At 47.4% G+C, this 22,322-nt stretch overlaps 1 protein-coding gene across 2 annotated transcripts in view; it reads left to right on the top strand.

The window, feature by feature from the left end:
- NAA16 (N-alpha-acetyltransferase 16, NatA auxiliary subunit) overlaps positions 1-22,322 on the top strand; it is a 93,414-nt gene that overhangs the window by 51,514 nt on the left and 19,578 nt on the right. For both annotated transcript variants that reach the window (XM_073580320.1, XM_073580321.1), the window contains exons 10-14: positions 8,597-8,669; positions 16,975-17,144; positions 20,052-20,204; positions 20,645-20,773; positions 21,066-21,279. In XM_073580320.1, the coding sequence (XP_073436421.1) occupies positions 8,597-8,669; positions 16,975-17,144; positions 20,052-20,204; positions 20,645-20,773; positions 21,066-21,279 (739 nt within the window). The remainder of the gene's footprint in view (positions 1-8,596; positions 8,670-16,974; positions 17,145-20,051; positions 20,205-20,644; positions 20,774-21,065; positions 21,280-22,322) is intronic.

Below are 22,322 nucleotides of genomic sequence, written 5' to 3'. Positions count from 1 at the left end.
TACTATTTATGTAGTTAAAGAATATTTTGGGATTATTTTTACTTTTTATGGCAATGAGTCTCTCTGTCTCAATCTTTGCTATTTTGATTTGCTTTTTACAGAATTTAATTTTCTGTATTTATTTAATGCCTCATCACTACCTACTTGCTTTAATTCTCTAAATGCTTTACATTATTTGTGTCCCTTATTGCGCCCCTTACAGCTCTATTTAGCCATAGTGGTTTCCTCCTATTTCTAGCATGTTTATTCCCATACGGGATATATTGTGCACAGGTCCTATTCAGGATGCTAATAAACGTCTCCCATTTTCTTTGTGTATTTTTATGTCTCGGGATATCGTCCCAGTTAATTGCACCAAGATCATCCCTCATCTGTTGGAAATTTGCCTTCCAGAAGTTTAGTGTCCTTGTTACCCCTCTACTACACATCTTATTAAAGGATACATGAAAACTTATTAATTTGTGATCACTATTACACAAGTGACCCTCAACCCTTATATTTGATATGCGGTCTGGCCTGTTGGTTAATATTAGGTCTAGTAGTGCCCCCCTCTTGTTGGGTCCTGAACCAGTTGTGAAAGGTAATTGTTTCTCATAGTTGTCAAAAACCTAATACCTTTGCTGGAACTGCAGGTTTCGGTTCCCCAATGTATTTCAGGGTAGTTGAAGTCCCCCATAATAATGACTTCTCCTTGAGTCGCCGCTTCATCTATTTGCCTTATGAGGATATATTCTCTATTGCTTCCATTATTTTTGGAGACTTATAACAAACCCCTATCAGTAATTTATTATTTTTTCCCCCCTCCCCTTATCTCTACCCACAGGAACTCTACATTTTCATTAGATTCATATATATTATCACGAAGGATGGGTTTTAATGATGATTTTACATATAAACACACACCTTCCCCTCGCTTATTTGTACTGTCATTTCTGAACAGACTGTAGCCCTGTAAATTAACCGCCCAGTCATGGCTCTCATCCATCCTTGTCTCATATCCCCACCATGTCATAATTATGTTCCAACAACATTAACTCCAATTCCTCCATCTTATTGGTGAGGCTTCTGGCATTAGTATACATGCACATTATGTATCTGTGTACCTCTATTCTTTCTGAAATTATTAACTGTTCTAACCCCACCCCCCCATGCCACCCCCACCCCCAATTTCATTATTTGGGCCCAGGTCTCTATCTGCACTGTCTTCCCCTCCTATAAAAGGAATACCCTCCCCCCATCCCTAGTTTAAACACTCCTCCAACCTTGTAGCCATTTTCTCCCCCAGCACAGCTGCACCTTCCCCATTGAGGTGCAGCCCGTCCCTAGCGTAGAACCTGTAGCCAACTGAGAAGTCGGCCCAGTTCTCCAGGAACCCAAACCCCTCCTTCCTACACCAATTCCTGAGCCACTTATTAACCTCCGTAATCTCCCATTGCCTCTCTGGCGTGGCACGTGGTGCTGGAAGTATTTCCGAAAATACCACCTTGGAGCCTAATTCCCTGAAATAATCTTTAAGGACCTTCCACCTACCTCTAACTTTGTCATTTGTGCCAATGTGCACCATGACCGCTGGATCCTCACCAGCCCCTCCCAGTAATCTGTCAACCCGATCAGCGATGTGTCGGACTCGAACGCCAGGTAGGCAGCACACCGTTCGACGATCCCTGTCTTTGTGACAGATTGCCCTATCTGTTCCCCTAATAATTGAGTCTCCCACTACCAGAACCTGTCTGGCCTGCCCTGCTCTCCTATTTCCCCCCTTACTGGAGCAGACACTCCTCCGGCTTTCAGAGGACATGCCTTGCTGCAGCAGTGCTACTCCTGCACTAACACTCCCCTCATCTGCCAACTTAGCAAACTTATTGGGGTGTGCCAGATCAGGACTAGCCTCCCTGGTGCTCTTCCCTCTACCCCGCCTTTTAACTGTCACCCAGCTAGCAGCTTCATTGTCCTGCAGCTCCAACCTAGTATCCCCCCTTCATCTATCCCATTGAGCGTCTGCTCAGTGTGCAGAAGACTCCTTTCCATATTGTCTATGGATCTTAGTGTTGCCAGCTGCACATTTAGATCCAGTATCTGGGCTTCCAAATGCACAATGTGCTCACATCTCGCACAGCAGTATGCACCCTCGACCGGCTGTTCAAGGATTTCATACATGCGGCAAGACGTGCACTGGATGGCATTGGCAATAGTGGAGCACATCCTAATGGGGATTGCACCAGACAGAAAAGATAAGCAAAAATAAATAAAAAGTATTAATAAAATATAACAGCAATTCAGTAATACCTCCCTTGGAAACTACCGGAGTCCAAGGTCACTGAATCACAAGTCACACACTTACTACAGTTCGCACTTACGCTCAGGTCACACTCGCTCAGGCAGAAGATTTAAAAGAGATTTTTTTTTTTTCCCTTTTATCAGCACACCACCCTGCTGCTCAATGCTCTTCCAAAAGGAGTTTAGCCCCAACCAGCTGCCCCTTATAAACCCATAATTATGAACTCCCACCCTTAAGTCCTTGTGAGTATGATTACACCTCAAGATTTAAATGCAATATAGTTAACCCTTAAAAACACAGTAAAATAAGAGATTAACCCTGTAGAGAGAAAAAATAGGTTCAACAAGCCCCTCAAAAATTGAACAGGTAGAAAGCACTGAGCAACCCACAATTCAGCAACTCACACAGGTATTTGTTACAGGTTTTCCAAATACCTCTTCACTGAATCACAAGTCACACACTTACCACAGTTCGCACTTACGCACAGGTCACACTCAGCTTGTTCACACTCGCTCAGGCAGAAGATTTAAGAGATTTTTTTTTTTTCCCTTTTACCAACACACCACCCTGCTGCTCAATGCACTTCCAGAAAAGTATGGCGTCTTGCTTATAAAACGCTCCTATCCGTTTCTGAGGGTTCCTCAATCAGAAACCCCTCCAATCGTCAAATTGACTACCTTGCCCGTTCAGTTTTTGGAGCTTCAGGAGCTGCTCTTTTTCCATCTTTCGCGGCAATTTGGGTCACTAAGGCAATGGCCGCTTGGGCAGAAGTCTTGATTACTTCTTTCCAGGGCACCAATCTTACTCCGGAGGCAACCACTGTCGCCACGCAGATAATTCACGCAGCGGACTTTGTAGTAGACGCTTCTTTTGAGGCCGCCAATTTCGCTGCTCAAACTGCCGCTAATGCGATCTCCATTAGTAGAGCCCTATGGCTCCACGACTGGCGGGCGGATGCCATATCTAAAAGATCGTTAACTTCTCTCCCCTTTCAAACAGGTCGTCTTTTTGGAGAGAAACTGGATCAGCTCATTTCTGATACTACCGGGGGAAAAAAGTAAATTCCTTCCTCAACAAAAGGCTGTTCGGCCGTTTCGCAACCAACAGCCGACGCGTTTCCATCTTTTTGCAACAATTCCGGTTGGTCCTCCACTACCTTCTCTTCCGGATCAGGTCGGTCCCCGCGCGGAGACAGAGGCTCCCAGGTCTAACCGCTCTTGGAAACCCAGGCCTAGGGCTTCTGGATCTAGGGGAGACAGATCTCATAGATCTACCCAATGACTTGTTGCGGTATCCAGCGGACACCAACAATGTAGGCGGTCGCCTACTTTCCTTCAGCCACACCTGGCTCGCGGTCGTCCACGACAAGTGGGTCAGGGAGCTGGTGTCCTCACGATACAAGATAGAATTTTCGTGTCCCCCTCCGACATGTTTTTTCCAGTCCTCACCCCCCATGAAAAAGACAAGAGCCTTCCTTCAGGCTGTTCAGGCTCTGCTACGGGACAGAGTCATCATTCCGGTCCCTCATCACGAAAGGTTCAGGGGTTTTTATTCAAACCTTTTTGTGGTTCCAAAGAAGGATGGGACGAGGCGACCCATTCTGGATCTCAAACTGGTAAATTAGTTTGTCAGGGTACGGCAATTACGAATGGAATCTGTCCGATCAGTTGTCGCTTCCATGGAAAAAGGAGAGTTCCTAGCATTCATCGACATCAAGGACGCTTGCCTTCACATTCCGATCTGCCCGTCCCACCAGCAGTTCCTGTGTTTTGCAATTCACGAGGAACACTTCCAGTTCGTTGCCTTGCCCTTCGGGCTCGCCACCGCCCCCAGGGTCTAAGGTCATGGCGGCTGTCATGGCCATTCTACACTCTCAGGGAGTAGTGGTGTTACTATATCTGGACATCCTGCTCATCAAGGGTCTGTCCCTTCCAGCCTGCAAGGAATCCGTGGATACAACAGTAAATACACTTTCGCGCCTGGGGTGGAAGATAAACCTCAAAGTCTTTCCCGAAACCGGCTCAGCAGATTTCCTTTTTAGGAATGATCTTGGACACTGCCCGCGGGTTGGACATTCTCCCTCCAGAAAAGACCCAAGCCTTACAACAAGCAGTTTCTCACTCCATTCGTTTCAGCACGAGAGTTCTTGGAAAGATGGTGGCTGCGATGGAAGCAGTTCCATTTGCACAGTTCCATCTCCGTCCCTTACAACAGGTGTTGCTGTTAGCTTGGGACGAGAACCCGTTCTCCCTGGACCATCGGATCCTTCTGTCCATGCGGGTCAGGCAAGCCCACAGGTGGTGGACACTAAGGTCCTCCCTGAATCAAGGGAGGTCTTTTCTCCCAGTAAGATGTTTGGTAGTAACCACCGACGCAAGTCTTCTCAGCTGGGGTGCGGTCTTTCGTCACCACACGGCACAGGGTCGTTGGTCTACCCGAGAGTCACGTCTCCCCATCAACATTTTGGAGATACGAACGATCAGATTAGCTCTACGGACTTTCCACCATCTCCTCGCAGGTCACTCCATCATGGTCCAATCCGACAACGCCATGGCTGTAGCGTATATCAACCACCAGGGAGGTACCCAGAGCAGGATGGCCATGCACGAAGTGAGTCACATCCTCCTTTGGGCCGAGACCAACTATTCGGCCATCTCAGCAATCCACATACCGAGCGTAGAAAATTGGGTGGCAGATTTTTTCAGTCGCCAAGGCATTGCCTCGGGAGAGTGGTCTCTTCATTCGGAAGTCTTTCAGCAGATTTGTCATCGTTGGGGGACTCTGGATGTGGATTCATGGCCTCAAGACTAAACAACAAGGTTCCTCGATTTATTGCCCGATTGCGCGATCCATGCGCCATCGGTGCTGACGCCCTAGTTCTGTCGTGGCACCGGTTCCGGCTCCCGTACATCCCCCCCCCCCTTCCCTTGCTTCCGAGGGTAATCAAGAAGATCAGAACAGAGGGAGTGCCAGTGATCCTAGTCGTGCCAGGTTGGCCGCGCCGAGCATGGTACGCAGAACTGATACAACTGATCACCGACGTCCCTTGGCGACTTCCGGATCGCATGGATCTACTCTCACTGGGCCCGATTTACCACCAGAACTCCAGAGCCCTGTCTTCGACAGCGTGGCCGTTGAATCCTGGATTTTAGCACAGGCTGGGTTCTCTCACGACGTGATTTCCACCATGATTAGTGCTAGGAAGCCTGTGTCCATGCGCATTTATCACCGCACCTGGAAAACCTTCTTTTTGTGGTGTAAGGATCATTGTCGATCCCCTCTGGTGTTTTCCATTCTGGCCATATTGGAATTCCTTCAATCCGGATTAAAGTCAGGCCTCGCGCTTAGCTCGCTCAAGGGCCAAATTTCGGCCTTGTCAGTGCTATTCCAACACAAAATTGCCACCAAACTGGTCAAGACGTTCATTCAGGGAGTCTCCCATGTGGCGCCTCCTTATAGAAGGCCATTGGAATCATGGGACCTTAATCTGGTTCTCGGGGCCTTGCATGAGGCTCCTTTCGAACCGCTGCAGGACGTGCCACTGACAGTTCTCTCTTGGAAGGTGGTCTTTCTAATGGCAATTACGTCAGTCAGACTAGTTTCGGAATTGGCGGCCCTGTCCTGCCGTTCTCCGTTCCTGAATTTTCATAAGGACAAGGCAGTTCTCAGGACGTCCCCGTCCTTCCTGCCCAAAGTCGTCTCTTTCCATATCAATGAGGAAATTGTTTTGCCTTCCTTTTTGTCCGGCACCAGTCCATCGCATTGAGAAGGCCCTCCACACCCTGGATATGGTTAGGGCTCTGAGACTGTACATGTCGCGGACGGCTACCTTCCGCAAGTCAGATGCCCTGTTAATACTTCCAGAGGGGCATAGGAAGGGTCTAGCCGCTTCAAAAACCACGCTAGCCAGGTGGATTCGCTTGGCGATTCAGGAATCCTACCGTGTCAGGAACGCATCTGTCCTAGCAGGGATTAAGGCACACTCTACCCGCTCAGTTGGCGCTTCTTGGGCCATTTGGCACCAGGCCTCGGCAGAACAGGTCTGCAAAGCTGCGACTTGGTCCAGTCTGCATACTTTTACAAAACATTACCAAATTCATTCTCAGGCCTCTGCGGATGCAGCTCTCGGCACACTCATCCTGCAATCGGCAGTACCACAGTGTTGAGTCAGTGGTACATGGGGTATTAGCAGATGTATGCTCCCCACCCAGGGACTTCTTTAGGACGTCCCACTGTCTGTGTCCCCCAATGAGGCGTAGGAGAAATAGGGATTTTTGTGTACTCACCGTAAAATCCTTTTCTCCAAGCCAGTCATTGGGGGACACAGCTCCCACCCTGTTTAGCCTATTGGCTCACTGTAGCATTCTTAGGTTTTGATATAGTTATTGTTGACTGTTTATGCTCCTACTGCTTTTTTCACCGAACTGGAGAAATCTCAGCCAGTGAGAGGGTGTATACTGCAGGGGAGGAGTTAACTTTTATTTTTCTGGTTTTCTTAGTGTCCTCCTAGTGGCAAGCAGCATCAATGATTGGCTCGGAGAAAAGGATTTTACGGTGAGTACACAAAAATCCTCTTTTTTTTTTTTATTTACTCGTTTAGATGGCAGCAACACATCTTAAAAAAGTTGGCAGGGTTAACAAAAAGCTGCAACAGTATGTGGTACCAATGAAAAACAATGTTGAACTAAGTCACATGACTATATAAAAAAGAGCATGATAAAGAGGCAGAGTCTCTCAGAGGCAAAGATAGTCAGAGGGTCACCAAACTGTTTAAAAATTTGTGGTTTAATTTCAGAAGAAATTTCCACAACCTAAAATTACAAATATTTTGAAAATTACCCTATCTACCATACTTAAAAATCATCAAAAGAATCAGAGATTTTTGATTCACTGCAAATCATTTTATGGGCTCGTGAATACTTCCAGAAGTCATTATCTGTAAACATAGTTTGCTGTGCAATCCACAAATGCAAGGTAAAGCTCAATCATGCAGAGAGGAAGCCATATAACACAATCCAGAAGCGCTGTCTATTCTCCGAGTCAAAACTCACTTGAAATGGATGGAGGCAAAATGGAAAACTGTTCTGTGGTCTGGGAAATTGTTCATGGAAACCACAGACCCTGTGTGTCCTGCAGAGTCCAGAGAAGAGGGACCATCCAGCTTGTCATCAGTACACAGTTCTAAAGCCTACATCTCTGATATGGGGATGATTAGTTCCTATGGTATGGGCAGCTTATATATCATGAAAGGCCCCTTCAATGCTGAACATTATATGGAGGGTTTAGAAGAACATATATTCCCATCCAGACAATGTCTTCCAGAAAAGGGCTTGCATATTTCAACAAGACAATGCTAAACTACCATATTTTTCAGATTATAAGATGCATTTTTTTCCCCCCCAATGCGTCAAATAATCCTAAAATGGGGGTGCATCTTATAATGCGGATATACCTTACCGGCCGCGGTGGAGCAGGGCCCCAGGGTTGCTGCTGGAGGAGGCAAGAGTGGAGAGTTGCCACAGACTGTGATGAGGGGGTGTTCGGATGTGCGTGAGATCTCATCTACTGAGATCTTAGTGCCGAGATCTTCATCTGCGCATGCACCGCCCCCGGCAGTTATTTTCCCGGAGTCCACCGCATAGGAAACCATGAAACTGTGGGGGACTCTGGCCTTTCACAAAAAGTCGGCAGACCCCCGCAGCATCGAAGACACCCGCCGCAGCATTGGAGACCCGCAGTGGCGCGCCGCACATCCTAACCCCCTCATCCCGGCCTGTAGCGACGCAACACTCTTTGCCTCCTCCAGCAGTGACCCTAGGACCCTGCTTCACTGCAGCCACCACCCCCGGTAAGCAATAAGGCGCATGGATTATAAGCACCACCATTTATTAAAAAGAAGAAAATTTTTTTTTTTCTCCTATTTTTCACCTCAAAATATGGGGTGCGTCTTATAATCCGCAAAATACGGTACATACTGCATCCATCACAACAGTACGGCTTCGCAGAAGAAGAGTTTGGGTGATGAACCGGCCGCCTGCAGTCCAGACCTTTCACCAATAGAATGGGACAACGTTCCGGTATTGATGCAAGAGACTTGCGCCAGTTTCTTCCATCACACTTGCAAGTGTGACCCTGGCCTAACTTTCACCCTCTGATCTGTGTCCTATGTTGTGCGGTGAATAACATATCGCTATAAGATATTTGCAAATCATTGCATTTTTCTTTCCATTTTACAGTGTCCAAACATTTGAGGAATTATTGTACTATGTTGTACTTATGTTGATACATGTTACCTTGGACGTGCATTTTGTTTTCCAGGTGCTAGTAATACAGGAACTTGTTATTGGTTTTGAAAACTCCCTGAAAACATGTGGCTTGTTTAGCTCTGACGGTAAGATTTCTCACCTTTCAGTTACCTTTGCTCCAGTTATTTCACTATAATCATGTACTGGATGTGTACTTTAGTACAGTCATGGCCAAAAGTTTTGAGAATGACACAAATATTATATTTTCACATGATCTGCTGGCCTCTGGTTTTTATGTGTGTTTGTGAGATGTTTTTATCACATACAGAAATATAATTGCAATCATATTATGAGTAGCAAAAGGTTATATTGACAGTTAGAATGAGTTAATGCAGCAAGTCAATATTTGCAGTGTTGACCCTTCTTCTTCAGGACCTCAGCAATTCTCCCTGGCATGCTCTCAATCAACTTCTGGATCAAATCCTGACTGATAGCAGTCCATTCTTGCAAAATCAATGCTTTTATTTTGTCTGAATTTGAAGGTTTTTGTTTGTCCACCCGTCTCTTGATGATTGACCACAAATTCTCAATGGGATAAAGATCTGGGGAGTTTCCAGGCCATGGTCCCAAAATCTCTGTTTTGTTCCCTGAGCCATTTAGTTATCACCTTTGCTTTATGGCAAGGTGCTCCATCATGTTGAAAAAGGCATTGTTGATCGCCAAACTGCTCTTGGACGGTTGGGAGAAGTTGCTCTTGGAGGACATTCTGGTACCATTCTTTATTCATGGCTGTGTTTTTAGGCAAGACTGAGAGAGAGCCCATTCCCTTGGCTGAGAAGCAACCCCACACATGAATGGTTTCAGGATGCTTGACAGTTGGCATGAGACAAGACTGGTGGTAGCGCTCACCTGGTCTTCTCCGAATAAGCCGTTTTCCAGATGTCCCAAACAATCGAAAAGGGGATTCATCAGAGAAAATGACTGTACCCCAGTCCTCAGCAGTCCACTCCCTGTACCTCTTGCTGAATATCAGTCTGTCCATGATGTTTTTCCTGGAGAGAAGTGGCTTCTTTGCTGCCCTCCTTGAGACCAGGCCTTGCTCCAAGAGTCTCCGCCTCACAGTGCGTGCAGATGCACTCACACCTGCCTGCTGCCATTCCTGAGCAAGCTCTGCACTGCTGGTAGCCCGATCCCGCAGCTGAAACACTTTTAAGAGACGGTCCTGGTGATTGCTGGTCTTTCTTGGGTGCCCTGAAGCCTTTTTGGCAACAAGGGAACCTTGAAGTTCTTGATGATGCGATAGATTGTTGACTGAGGTGCAATCTTTCTAGATGCGATACTCTTCCCTGTTAGGCCATTTTTGTGCAGTGCAATGATGACTGCACGTGTTTCTTTAGAGATAACCATGGTTAACAGAAGAGAAACAATGATGCCAAGCACCAGCCTCCTTTTAAAGTGTCCAGTGGTGTCATCCTTACTTAATCATGACAGATTGATCTCCAGCCCTGTCCTCATCAACACCCACACCTGTGTTAATGGAGCAATCACTGAAACAATGTTAGCTGGTCCTTTTAAGGCAGGGCTGCAATGATGTTGAAATGTGTTTTGGGGGATAAAGTTCATTTTCTAGGCAAATATTGACTTTGCAAGTAATTGCTGTTAAGCTGATCACTCTTTATAACATTCTGGAGTATATGCAAATTGCCATTAGAAAAAATGAAGCAGTAGACTTTGTAAAAATTAATTTCTCCTTCGTCTCATTGGGGGACACAGAGACTGTGGGTGTGTGCTTCTGCCGTCTGGAGGCCGACACTAAGTGTACAAAAAAAGAGTTAGCTCCTCCTCCGCCGCATACACCCTCGCCCCTAGGCCGGGCGTAACTCAGTTTTTGCTTAGTGTCTGATGGAGGCACACGCAGTCTGGAGTTCCAGACTAGATTTTTTTTTTTTTTTTTCCTCCCTTTTTTCTATGAAGATAAGATAGGGGCGACGGATCCTATAGAGAGGATCCGATCTCCCCAAATCACCAACGGGCGACCACGTGTGAGTAACCCTCCACGTGTCCTCTCCCGCACCGAGGGACACATCTGGGACTTTTTTCCAGACATCTATTTTTTAACGAAAGAGGGGCAACGCGTCCTGATTAGAGGACTCGGTTTCCCCACAACTTCATCAGGAGCACGTGTGAGCAGAACCAGGGGTCAGCCTCCGCGCTGCTACTCTCCTACAACAGCAGTGTATGGAGGACCCGTCCACCCCTTGGTAGTGAGTCCAGGGGGTTGAATCGGAGGCGCAGGTGAGAGCGTACAGGGGGAAGAGGCCGCGAGTAAGACCGACAGAGCCCCCCCCCCCCCCCCCCCCCCCCCGCGCGCCTGCACGGCGGATGGCCCTGCTCACCTGTTTTAGTATATGGGGGATCCGCTCCTGGAGCGCACCGCAAGTTGGCGCTGGTGGGTAGCGGTAGCCAGGGCGTTGCACCCGGGCTCCGCACGCCGCGTGTATCGCGGCCGGAAGCCCGCCGGCGGCCGCGGCCCCACTGCAGGAGGGCGCGAGTATCGCGCGAGGCCGCGCGCCGACTTCCGGTGGTAGCCGGAAGTCCCGCCCGCTGACTTCCGGTGGTAGCCGGAAGTCCCGCCCGCTGACGCGGCGGTGACAGCGGCGATGGTGGAGACGCGCGATATAGGGCAGGAGGTCAGAGGCGCAGATCCCGGAGAGACTTCCGCCCTAACACATCGCATCCACGCAAGGAGCCGGTGGGTGAGTGTATCTCCGTTTGGAGAACCACGCTGCTTGTCAGAGGTTACCCTCCTCCTCCTTCTACTCTGCCTTCAGCCTGTGCAAGTATGTCTGCAAAAGGAAAAGCTCACTCTTTCCTTTACGCGGTTTGCGTGTCCTGTGGGGTCAGGCTGCCAAAGGCACAGGCGGGTAAATATTGTGAAGCCTGTGAGTCGGAGCGCGCCCAGGAGCCCCCCACTGTTTCTGAACCAAGGGGTCAGGACCCCCCGGAATGGGCGGTGTCCTTATCGCAGTCTATGCTGTCCCTTACAAGGGCAATTGAATCCCTTCAGGGCCCGGGCGGGAGCAGGGAGGGGGGTCTGCCAGCGGAAGAGAGCTCGTCCTCGTCTCAGGACCCTCCAACCATTAGAGGTCGCTCCAGTACCAGGCAAGCTCATATCAAGAGGGTTCGTTCCCCGTCGGCCGGACCCTCCGGGGCTTCGGCGGCGGGTATTAGGGCATCCCGTTCCCCGTCACTGAGCTCTGGGAGCGATCAGGATGAAGGAGAGGAGGAAGGAGCCTGGAATCTAGAAAGTCTGGGGTTCCAGGATTCGGTGGACAGTCTCATTGAGGCAGTCAACCAGACATTAGAGATCGAGGACGATGTGCCCACAGCCTCAGGTCACAAGGTCTCTTTTAAGAAATCCAGGCGACCACATAGAAGATTTGCCACGCATCCGGAGTTTGAGGAGCTAGTCCAGAAACATAGAGATCACCCGGATAAGCGCTTTGCAATGCAAAAAGCGCTACAGGCAAAGTATCCGTTTCCTCCTGAGCTCCATAAGGCTTGGGTAGAGTCGCCAGTAGTGGACCCTCCCGTGTCACGTTTAGCATCTAGGTCGCTATTGTCAATACCCAGTGTTTCCTCTATTAAGGACCCAACTGATCGCCTCATGGACGGGCTTGCCCGCTCGGTATATGAGGCAGCAGGGTCGGCTCTGGCCCCCTCCTTTGCGGCGACTTGGGTGGCTAAAGCCATGGTTTCGTGGGGGGAAGCTCTGTATAAGGCCCTCCAGGACAGGGATCTGCCCGCGGAGGTCTTAGAGGTGGCAAATCAGATGTCAGGGGCAAGTGATTATCTTGTCAGCGCCTCACTGGACGCGGCCGAGTGTTCGGCGGTGGCAGCGGCGAATGCGATCGCCATTAGGCGTGCATTATGGCTGAGGCTGTGGAAAGCGGATTCTATCTCTAAAAAATCCTTGACCTCATTGCCTTTTCAGGGCAATCGATTGTTCGGTGAGAAGCTGGATAGGCTTATCTCAGAAGCCACAGGGGGGAAGAGTAGTTTCCTTCCGCAGCAGAGAAGTTGCCCGGCATTCAGGCAAACGCAAAGGCGTTTTCGACCCTTTCGTAGCCCCTGGGGGGGGACTCCGGCCAGGACATACTCCTCCGCAAACGATGGCCAGAGTAGGGAAAAACAAGTCTCTTACAGGGCCAATCCGCTGGGTAGAGGCCGAGGCCATTTACCCAGAGCGAAGGGGGCCAAGCCCCAAAAGCCTCCAGCTAAATGACTGGAGGCGCTCCGTACCTACGGACGACAGGGTGGGCGGACGCCTACTAAGGTTCAGCCACGTTTGGGTCGCAGTGACACGCGACACTTGGGTGGCAGAACTTGTATCGTCCGGGTACAAGATAGAGTTTGTCGGACGGCCACCACAGCGATTCTTCCGTTCGCGACTTTCCAAGACAGATTCGCAGGCGGAGAGTTTGTTACAGGCTGTAACGACGCTAGAGCACAAAGGGGTTATCGCCCCAGTGCCGCAGGGCGAAGAGTCGCAGGGGTTTTACTCCAATCTTTTTTCGGTCCCCAAAAAGGACGGGACTGTGAGGCCGGTTCTGGATCTAAAGATCCTAAACAGATTCATCAGGGTCAGGCGATTCCGGATGGAATCCCTCCGCTCGGTCATTGCAGCCATGGATCCAGGGGAATTCCTGGCCTCAATCGATGTGCAGGATGCATATCTGCATATTCCGATATTCCCCCCACACCAGAGGTTCCTGCGATTTGCGATCGGAGGACGTCACTTCCAATTCGTGGCTCTGCCCTTTGGTCTGGCCACTGCCCCCAGAGTCTTTACAAAGATAATGGCGGTGGTTATGGCCATCCTGCATGCACGGGGCATAACGGTGTTACCTTACCTGGACGACCTTTTGGTAAAGGGGCCGTCGTTTCAGGAGTGCCAGGACAATGTCAATATTACTCTGGATACCCTGGCCCGTCTGGGCTGGCTGATCAATTGGAGCAAGTCGTCCTTGATTCCAGCCCAAAAAATCGTGTTCCTGGGCATGATTTTCGACACCTCCCGGGGGCTGGTGATCCTCCCTCAGGACAAGGCGCAAAAAATCAAGCAAGGGATACGGAACCTTCTACAGCCGGGCTCCAGATCCATCCGGTATGGCATGAGTGTGTTGGGCAGAATGGTGGCGGCGATAGAAGCAATCCCGTTTGCCCAGTTCCATCTCCGTCCGCTTCAGCATGCGCTCTTGACAGCATGGGACCGGAGGCTGCTGTCTCTCAGTCATCGGTGCAAATTGTCTCCGCTAGTACGGGGTTCACTCCGGTGGTGGACTCGCGACTCGTCTCTGGTCCAGGGGAAGCCCTTTCCCCCGGAACAATGGTTGGTGGTGACGACCGATGCAAGCCTGCAGGGTTGGGGAGCAGTTTTCCAGAGTCACATAGCCCAGGGGCGATGGTCGGTTCAGGAGGTAATTCTCCCGATCAACATTCTGGAGATACGGGCAATACGATTGGCCCTACGACATTTCCAGTGTTTCCTGAGACACCGGCCGGTGCGCATCCAGACGGACAATGCTACAGCAGTAGCATATGTCAACCATCAAGGGGGCACGCACAGCCAGGCAGCCATGCGCGAGGTCGGACTGGTACTACGTTGGGCGGAGAAGAACCGCGTGGTAATTTCAGCGGTGCACATTCCAGGAGTCGAAAACTGGGCGGCAGATTTTCTCAGCCGACAGGGGGTTGCGGCAGGGGAATGGTCCCTGCACCCCGAGATCTTTCAGCAGATCTGCCAACGGTGGGGGACACCAGACGTGGACCTTATGGCATCCAGAGAGAATGCCAAGGTACTAAGGTTTGTCGCTCGATCCCTCGATCCGCAGGCAATCGCAGCAGACGCACTGGTGCTCCCGTGGAGCCAGTTTCGTCTCCCGTACTTGTTCCCCCCGCTGCCGCTGCTTCCAAGAGTTATCAGGAAAATAAGGAGAGAGAAGGTTCCAGCAATTCTGCTGGCCCCAGACTGGCCCCGGCGGGCCTGGTACGCAGATCTGGTCCAACTAGTGGTGGACGTACCCTGGCGTCTTCCAGATCGGCCGAACTTAATGTCCCAAGGGCCGATCTGCCATCCGAACTTAGGGGCCCTGTGTTTGACGGCGTGGCCATTGAATCTTGGCTGTTAACACAGGCAGGATTCAGACGCGATGTGGCGGCCACGATGGTGAGTGCCCGAAAGCCTTCCTCGGCGAGGGTGTATCATCGGACTTGGGAAGTATTCTTCCGTTGGTGTAGGGATCGTGAAGTGGCTCCTCTGGTTTTTTCGATCCCCAACGTACTGGCTTTTCTACAGGCAGGGCTGGACGCAGGGTTGGCCCCGAGTTCCCTCAGAACGCAAATCTCGGCCCTGTCGGTACTTTTCCAACGAAAAGTCGCTTCCGTCTGGCAGGTTAGGACGTTTATGCAGGGGGTCGCACATTTAGTACCCCCCTATAAGGCGCCGACGGAATCATGGGACCTGAATTTGGTGCTCAGAGCCCTTCAGGAGGCCCCTTTCGAACCATTGCAAGAGGTCTCCTTACCTTACCTGTCCAGAAAGGTCGTTTTTCTAGTAGCCATAAAGTCTATTAGGCGGGTTTCGGAATTGGCGGCCTTATCTTGTAAACCACCGTTCCTAACCTTTTATAAGGATAAGGTAGTTTTAAGGCCAGCTCCCCCCTTCTTGCCGAAGGTTGTGTCTGCATTTCATATCAACGAAGACATCGTCTTACCCTCGTTTTGCCCGGCACCGGTGCACAGGGTAGAGAAGGCTTTGCACACTCTGGATCTGGTAAGAGCTCTTAGGAGGTATGTGGCGAGGACGGCGCCATTCCGCCAGACAGACTCTCTATTCGTGGTTCCAGAGGGACGGCGGAAGGGGCTCGCTGCGTCCAGAGCGACTTTGGCCAGATGGGTTCGCCTGACGGTCCAAGAAGCTTATCAAATCAGTGGCACGCCAGTTCCGGCAGGGATCAAGGCTCACTCGGCACGGGCAGTGGGTGCCTCATGGGCACTACGACACCAGGCTTCAGCGGAGCAGGTATGCAAAGCAGCTACCTGGTCCAGTTTACATACGTTTGTCAAGCATTATAACGTACATACCCAGGCATCCTCGGATGCAAGCCTGGGAAGAAAGATCCTCCAGGCAGCAGTTGCGCACCTCTAATCAGGGGCGCAAATTAGCATGGATTGGGTGAGTTAAGATCCCGCCCAGAGGACTGCTTTAGGACGTCCCACAGTCTCTGTGTCCCCCAATGAGACGAAGGAGAAACATGGATTTTTGTGAGTACTCACCGTAAAATCCTTTTCTCCGAGACGCTCATTGGGGGACACAGCACCCACCCTATCAGCCAGTTGGCTTTTACTTATTTTGAGTTTTACAAATCCTTGTACAAGGTTTAGGGTGGCCCCTTTTTCAGACATATAGTTTCTTGCCTGAGTTTAAGGCGCGTTCTCCTACTGCTTATGCACTAAACTGAGTTACGCCCGGCCTAGGGGCGAGGGTGTATGCGGCGGAGGAGGAGCTAACTCTTTTTTTGTACACTTAGTGTCGGCCTCCAGACGGCAGAAGCACACACCCACAGTCTCTGTGTCCCCCAATGAGCGTCTCGGAGAAAAGGATTTTACGGTGAGTACTCACAAAAATCCATGTATTTGTGTCATTCTCAAAACTTTTGGCCATGACTGTATATGATAAAAGCCTGTGCTGTGGTGACATTAATGAGGTACAGTAAATAGTAACACGTTCACAGAGGGTCATTGCTTTCTTTTTTTCCGCATTTTGGGGACACTAGTCTTATAAGAAAAAATTGTCATTCGTTGCAGCTAGCAGAAATATGAAAACTGTATTTTTTGTTTTTTTTATTATATTTAAAGCAATAAAGTAAACTAATATATTTTATGTGGAAATCTACAATAAGGTTGGTGTTACTTCCGAACTATTCTGAAATAGGAGCTGTTGTCATTTTCTGTTTAATTTTGACTCTCTAAATTTTGATAGCCACTACCTTGAATTTTAAATCCATCATGTGTTTGTTGTAATTCCTTCTTTAGCCTTTTTTTTTTTTTTTTTTTTTTTTTTGATGGTTTGGTAACCCCTCCGGCTGTAGTTTTTGGTTATTTTTTCTTTAATAATAAAAATAAAAAAATCACCAGCACTTTACTCACCCCCCTTAGTCCTGTACTGAGATTTTGCTGCTGCTCCCAGTGTCTGTTATTGACTGGAGCTTCAGTGCCAACATCACATCATCAGCTTTGCTGGACCCACAGTAGGTGAGTAAGGCTCTTTTTTTTTTTTTTTTTTTTTCCCCACAGATCATACTGCATTTGGAATCTGGTGTTTTCTGAAAACCCCTTTAATAAAGAATAAGGTGCATAAAATCCCATTTTGTTTTTTTACTCTTGCAGACAATGAGGAGCGGGAACCACCCACGACCCTTTTGTGGGTGCGTTATTTCTTAGCACAGCATTTTCATAAACTTGGCCAGTGGTCTGTGGCATTAGACTACATCAATGCAGCCATTGCCAGCACCCCGACATTAATAGAACTCTTCTATATGAAAGCTAAAATCTACAAGGTATCGTTATGAAGCATGTCATTACTGTAATTCATCTACAGTAATTTGTAATTGTTCGTCAGCTTTAGGATGGGGTCACACGTCATTTTGTGTCAGGTAATAAAGTGGATCACAATTATTGCCGCTTGGGTGGAGGACCTGAAAATGGACCTATAGCAACCTGTATTGAAAAATTCCACTGTGTTCTAATATAATTTGAGTATCTCTTTTTCAACCTGTAAGTCATATAGAAAGGGTGCGTGCACACGTGTACATCCACACAGGTTTTTATTAGGAAGTTCTGGAGCAGAAAAGCTCCAAATCTTCCTTAAAAACTTGGGATTTTCTACAAAATTATATAAATATATTGCAGAAACTCCCAAGTTTTTGAGGAAGATTTGGTGCTTTTCTGCTCCAGAACTTCATCAAAAGACCCTGTGTGGAAATACCCTTTCATAAGTTGAAAAAAGGCACCGGTCCATCAAGTTTAACCTTGCTCCACCAGTTATACCTTTTCTATCTAACCCACAATGCCATTTGTTGTGAGAAAAGCATCCAGCCCTTTTATAAATGGTGTTCTAATGCCTGCCATTGCTACCTCTTACCATAGGGTATTCACCAGTCTCTGTACTCTAACTGTAGAGAATCCTTTCCTTCTTGACTGACAGAATTGCCTTTCTTCCACATGCAAAAAAGTCCCTTGGTCCTTTGTAAAATCTTTGGCAGGAATAAATCATGTGCCAGTCCTTTGTACGTACCATACATGTATTTCTACATATAAATGAGATCACCCTTTTTTCTAAGCTAAACAATCCCAACTTTTCCAGCCTCTCATCATAGGGCGGGCCTTCCATCCCATGTAATAATCTAGTTGCAGCCTTTGAACTGACTCTATAACTTCCCAATAAACTCGCTGCCACACTCTTATCTACCTCTATGGACTGTAAACCATACAGACCTGGTCCTGTTCTCACAAGGTTATTTACTACAAAGTATACAGTCCTAATAACCCCAAAATATGAGCGCATAAAGAAAAGCCCTAACAAAACAGTATCTTGTGCCCGACAAGATTTTACTCAGTATTATAAAATTGATAGGTATGGCTAGTATAATTAATTATAGCAAAGTGCTGCATAATTCACATGGATACACATAGGAGTTACTCCACTGTATTAAGGGTGTTATCAAACTGGCACAAATTGCAAGACCTTGCGATACAGTAAAATAGGAATGTGCTGGGTTTCCCATATAGAGTGCTAGTACTATTCATATTTTACTATATCTCTTAGGCTGTGTGCACACGCTGCGGATTCCGCTGTTTTAGCTGCGGTGTACAGTACCATTCATTTGAATGGGAAAAAAAAACGCTGTGCCGACGCTGCGGAAAAAAACGCGCGGATTTGCTGCGGTTTTGAATCCGCAGAAAGAATTGCATGTCAATTCTTTCTGCGGAAACCGCTGCGGGTTCCTATCTCCACCATTGTGGAGATAGTGAATCCGCAGGACCAAACCGCAGGCAAAACCGCAGATAATCCGCAGGTCTTTGGACCTGCGGATTATCTGCGGTTTTTGCAAAATCCGTGCGGATTAATCCGCAGCGGATTCCGCAGCGTGTGCACACACCCTTACTTTTGTATTATTAAATAAACTATTTATAGGCACAATATCCTCTTTTGTTTTACTTTATGCCGTAATGTTTTTGGAGTTTTTGTTACTTTTGCAGTTTTAGTCCTGGTTACTCATAAAGTGCATCTAAGTTGAGAAGTTATATTGTGTTTAAAGCACCGCTCCGTTTTTTTTTTTTATAGCAGCGCTGGAGTGGTGCCGCTAATCTAAGTTTCCTGCTCTTAGTACTATACTCGCCAGCCGCCGTCTTCTTTTGTTCTCCGTGCTGCTCCTGTCGGTCTCCTGAAGTTTGTGGCCTGAGGATAACTCCAGTGTTTGCTGGGTGAGCCAGGAGTCACAACTCGATGCAAGTCTGTGAGAAGAACAAGGCTCCCTTAGACTTACACTGAGAGCTTGTGACCATTACCTCTGACTTCTGGTCAGTCAGACTTTGTGAATCACAAGATGATGGTGCAGGACCGGAGGGGAGCTGGGAACCGCTGAAGACGGCTGCTTGTGAGTATAAGACTAGGGTCAGGGAAGTTAGATTAGTAGCACCACGCCAATGCTGGAGTGGTGCTTTAAAGTATACAGTCCTGGCAAACCTCTGTGTTTTTTTGTTTTTTTTTCCTTTTACATAGGCAATTCACATCTTGACATCCCTACAGTCCAGATGTTATGCAAATGTGAATTATAAAACCTTTGTACACATATTGTTATTGAAAACATTTTTTAAAATAATAGTCTTCCCATTCTGTTGTATTTTTGTGCCCTTTAAAAAAGATACAATGAAACACATGAAATATACTTTATCCCGTAGGAGATGTTCTGGGAGCATCTTCAAAAATCATGCCTTTAGTTATGTTTTTTCATTAGTTTCCCATTTTGTTACAGCACCTTCACTAAACCGCAGTTCTCACCATAATTCACCCTGTGCTGTTGTTCGCTACGCTCGGTCAGCTTTACATGTACAAAAGGTCTTGGCATAAACGTCATCTGAATTCTGGTGCATTGAGCATGGTAAATGTCCCCCACTGTTTACAAACGTAAAATGTTCTCATTCACTGACAACAAAATTTTCTAAATTAAAAGTAAATTATATAATAAAATGTTATAACTTCTCTATTCAGTGAATGCGCTTTCTTTACGTGAAACCAGTCCCAGTTTTAGAACAGATTGCAATTCTGTCAGTGATCCATTGTGTTGTAATGAAGCTGAATTTAAGGTTCTTCTAATTCTGAAATTCGCTTGTACTTTATGTACCTTGCAGTGCAAAGTTAGAAAACATTTAGGAGATAATTACCACCATTTGTCTATCGCCAGCATATAGGAAACCTTAAAGAAGCTGCAAAGTGGATGGATGAAGCTCAGTCTCTGGACACCGCGGACCGATTTATTAACTCCAAATGTGCAAAGTACATGCTGCGGGCCGATATGATTCAGGAGGCAGAAGAGATGTGCTCCAAGTTTACAAGGGTACACACTGATCATACAGTAAAAAGTAACTTTTGTGGCTATGGTTGAATAGAATATGTATCTCAATCCTCTATCTCTAAAAAAACAAAAGAACGTATGTATGCATGCACTGGATGAAAGTGTGAACTTGCCAATGTTCCGCGTGAACCGTCAACCATCTGATGTGTATGGGGACCTCTCGAATGTCCCAGGACATATGATGTCAGGAGATGCTAGGATCAAGCAGTTGGAATTTCAGTGCCTGTTCCTTGTTTTTAAGACAGATAATCCACAGCCAAAGACCCCTTTCTGAGTCACACTTTTCCCTTGTTTGAACGCTTGGCCACGTCGAGCATGAGTGTGTTAGAAACGGGAAAGATAGCTTTGAGCCTAACGAACATTATCTCATGTGTAAAGTGATCCATTGGTACAAAATCCCTTCTGTAACTTGCTTCTTTCAGGAAGGCACCCCGGCAATGGACAATTTGAATGAGATGCAATGCATGTGGTTTCAGACTGAGTGTGCCGCTGCTTACCAGCGACTAGGAAAGTTTGGGGAAGCATTAAAGAAATGCCATGAGATTGAAAGGGTAAGTTTGTACTTAAAGCTTATAGACACTTCAAAATAAACTACTAACATATAATAGACTAGTATCATTGTACAGTCATAATTGACTATCTATCCTCCTCTTCTTCTGGTCTAGTAGGGGCTGAAAAGGAATATCTGAATTTCGGGATTGGATATTGATTTAATCAAATGTTACTAAATATTTGTCATTATAGTCCCCTGAATAGAAAACCCTGGTCATCCACAATTAGAATGAATCTGTATAATGAGCATTATTTCCTTGTTTTTACTAGATGTTCTTCTCTTTTTTTTAGCATTTTTTTGAAATCACGGATGACCAGTTTGACTTCCACACATATTGTATGAGGAAAATGACATTGCGGGCCTATGTAGATCTGCTACGGTTGGAAGATGTATTGCGAAAGCATGCGTTTTATTTCAAAGCAGCACAGATTGCCATAGGAATCTACCTAAAGCTGCACGAAAGTCCCTTAATGAATGAGAGCAAAGAGCAGGAAGTTAACTCGGGTATGTGCAGTGATTGAATTAGTGACCGAGAGGGTATACTTATTGGCAAGCTGTGAAATGGCAAAACATGCAAAAATAGAAAAAAGTCCTCTTTAAAAAGAACATTTCACAAGTTTGAGTATGTTAAACTGGCCACATTATGGAATTGCAGCTGCAGAGTGGAGTAAAATTAGTTGTTGTTTTTTTCATTTCTCCTCAGTGGTGCAGAGATATTAGCTTGTAAAGTTTAGATTTAAGTTATATTATATTTTAACTGGACATTACCATAGATTTGTCTCTGGGGGTGTGTACTTCTCCTACATAATGTTGACCAATCATATGCAGTGGGGAAAAGAACACGCCCTCCTCTCGGATCTCTGCAGCTACTTTGTACGTGAGTCAGCTCTTCATATCATTACAAACGTTTCCAGATCTCATCTCACGGCAGGTAGTATGGGAGAAGGGTGAGTGCTGACAACACTGGAAATTGGGAACTGGAAGTGCTTGTAATGAAAAATCACTCCGCTCTGTTGTATCTCTACACAATAGCTGCATACATCTGTGCGGAGAGGAGGCTGCATTCTTTTCTCCGACGCCTCATTGAGGGACACAGACAGTGGGTGTTATGCTGCTTGCCACTAGGAGGACACTAAGTAAACCAGAAAAAATTAAAAAGTTAACTCCTCCCCTGCAGTATACACCCTCTCGCTGGATGAGATATCTCCAGTTCTTGCTTAGTGTCTGTAGGAGGCACTTGGGTTTGGTTTCACACCCCACCGTTTTTATTTTATTTTTGAATTTTCTGGAAATTTTTATTTTTTAATTAACGGAGTGAAGGGGGCGACGGTTCCTTTCTACGGCCCGCTCTCCCCCCGAACCAACAACAGGCAAGCACGCGGAGTATACCTCCCCGTACACTTTCCTGCGACGAACGGGGCCGATTCCTCTGACGATGATTCCTTACGGTGGACGGATATGAGGGCAAGCGCAGCATGGAGACCGGCGGAGGACCTTACCTACAGCGCTCCCGAATGCCTTGAATCAGCCCCATAGCTCTCCATCCC

The sequence above is a fragment of the Dendrobates tinctorius genome, unplaced genomic scaffold, assembly GCF_039654945.1.
Source record: "Dendrobates tinctorius isolate UK_male_01 unplaced genomic scaffold, ASM3965494v1 ptg000064l, whole genome shotgun sequence".
In the NCBI taxonomy this organism is placed as follows: domain Eukaryota; kingdom Metazoa; phylum Chordata; class Amphibia; order Anura; family Dendrobatidae; genus Dendrobates; species Dendrobates tinctorius.
This window is presented reverse-complemented; position numbering and strand designations above follow the sequence as displayed.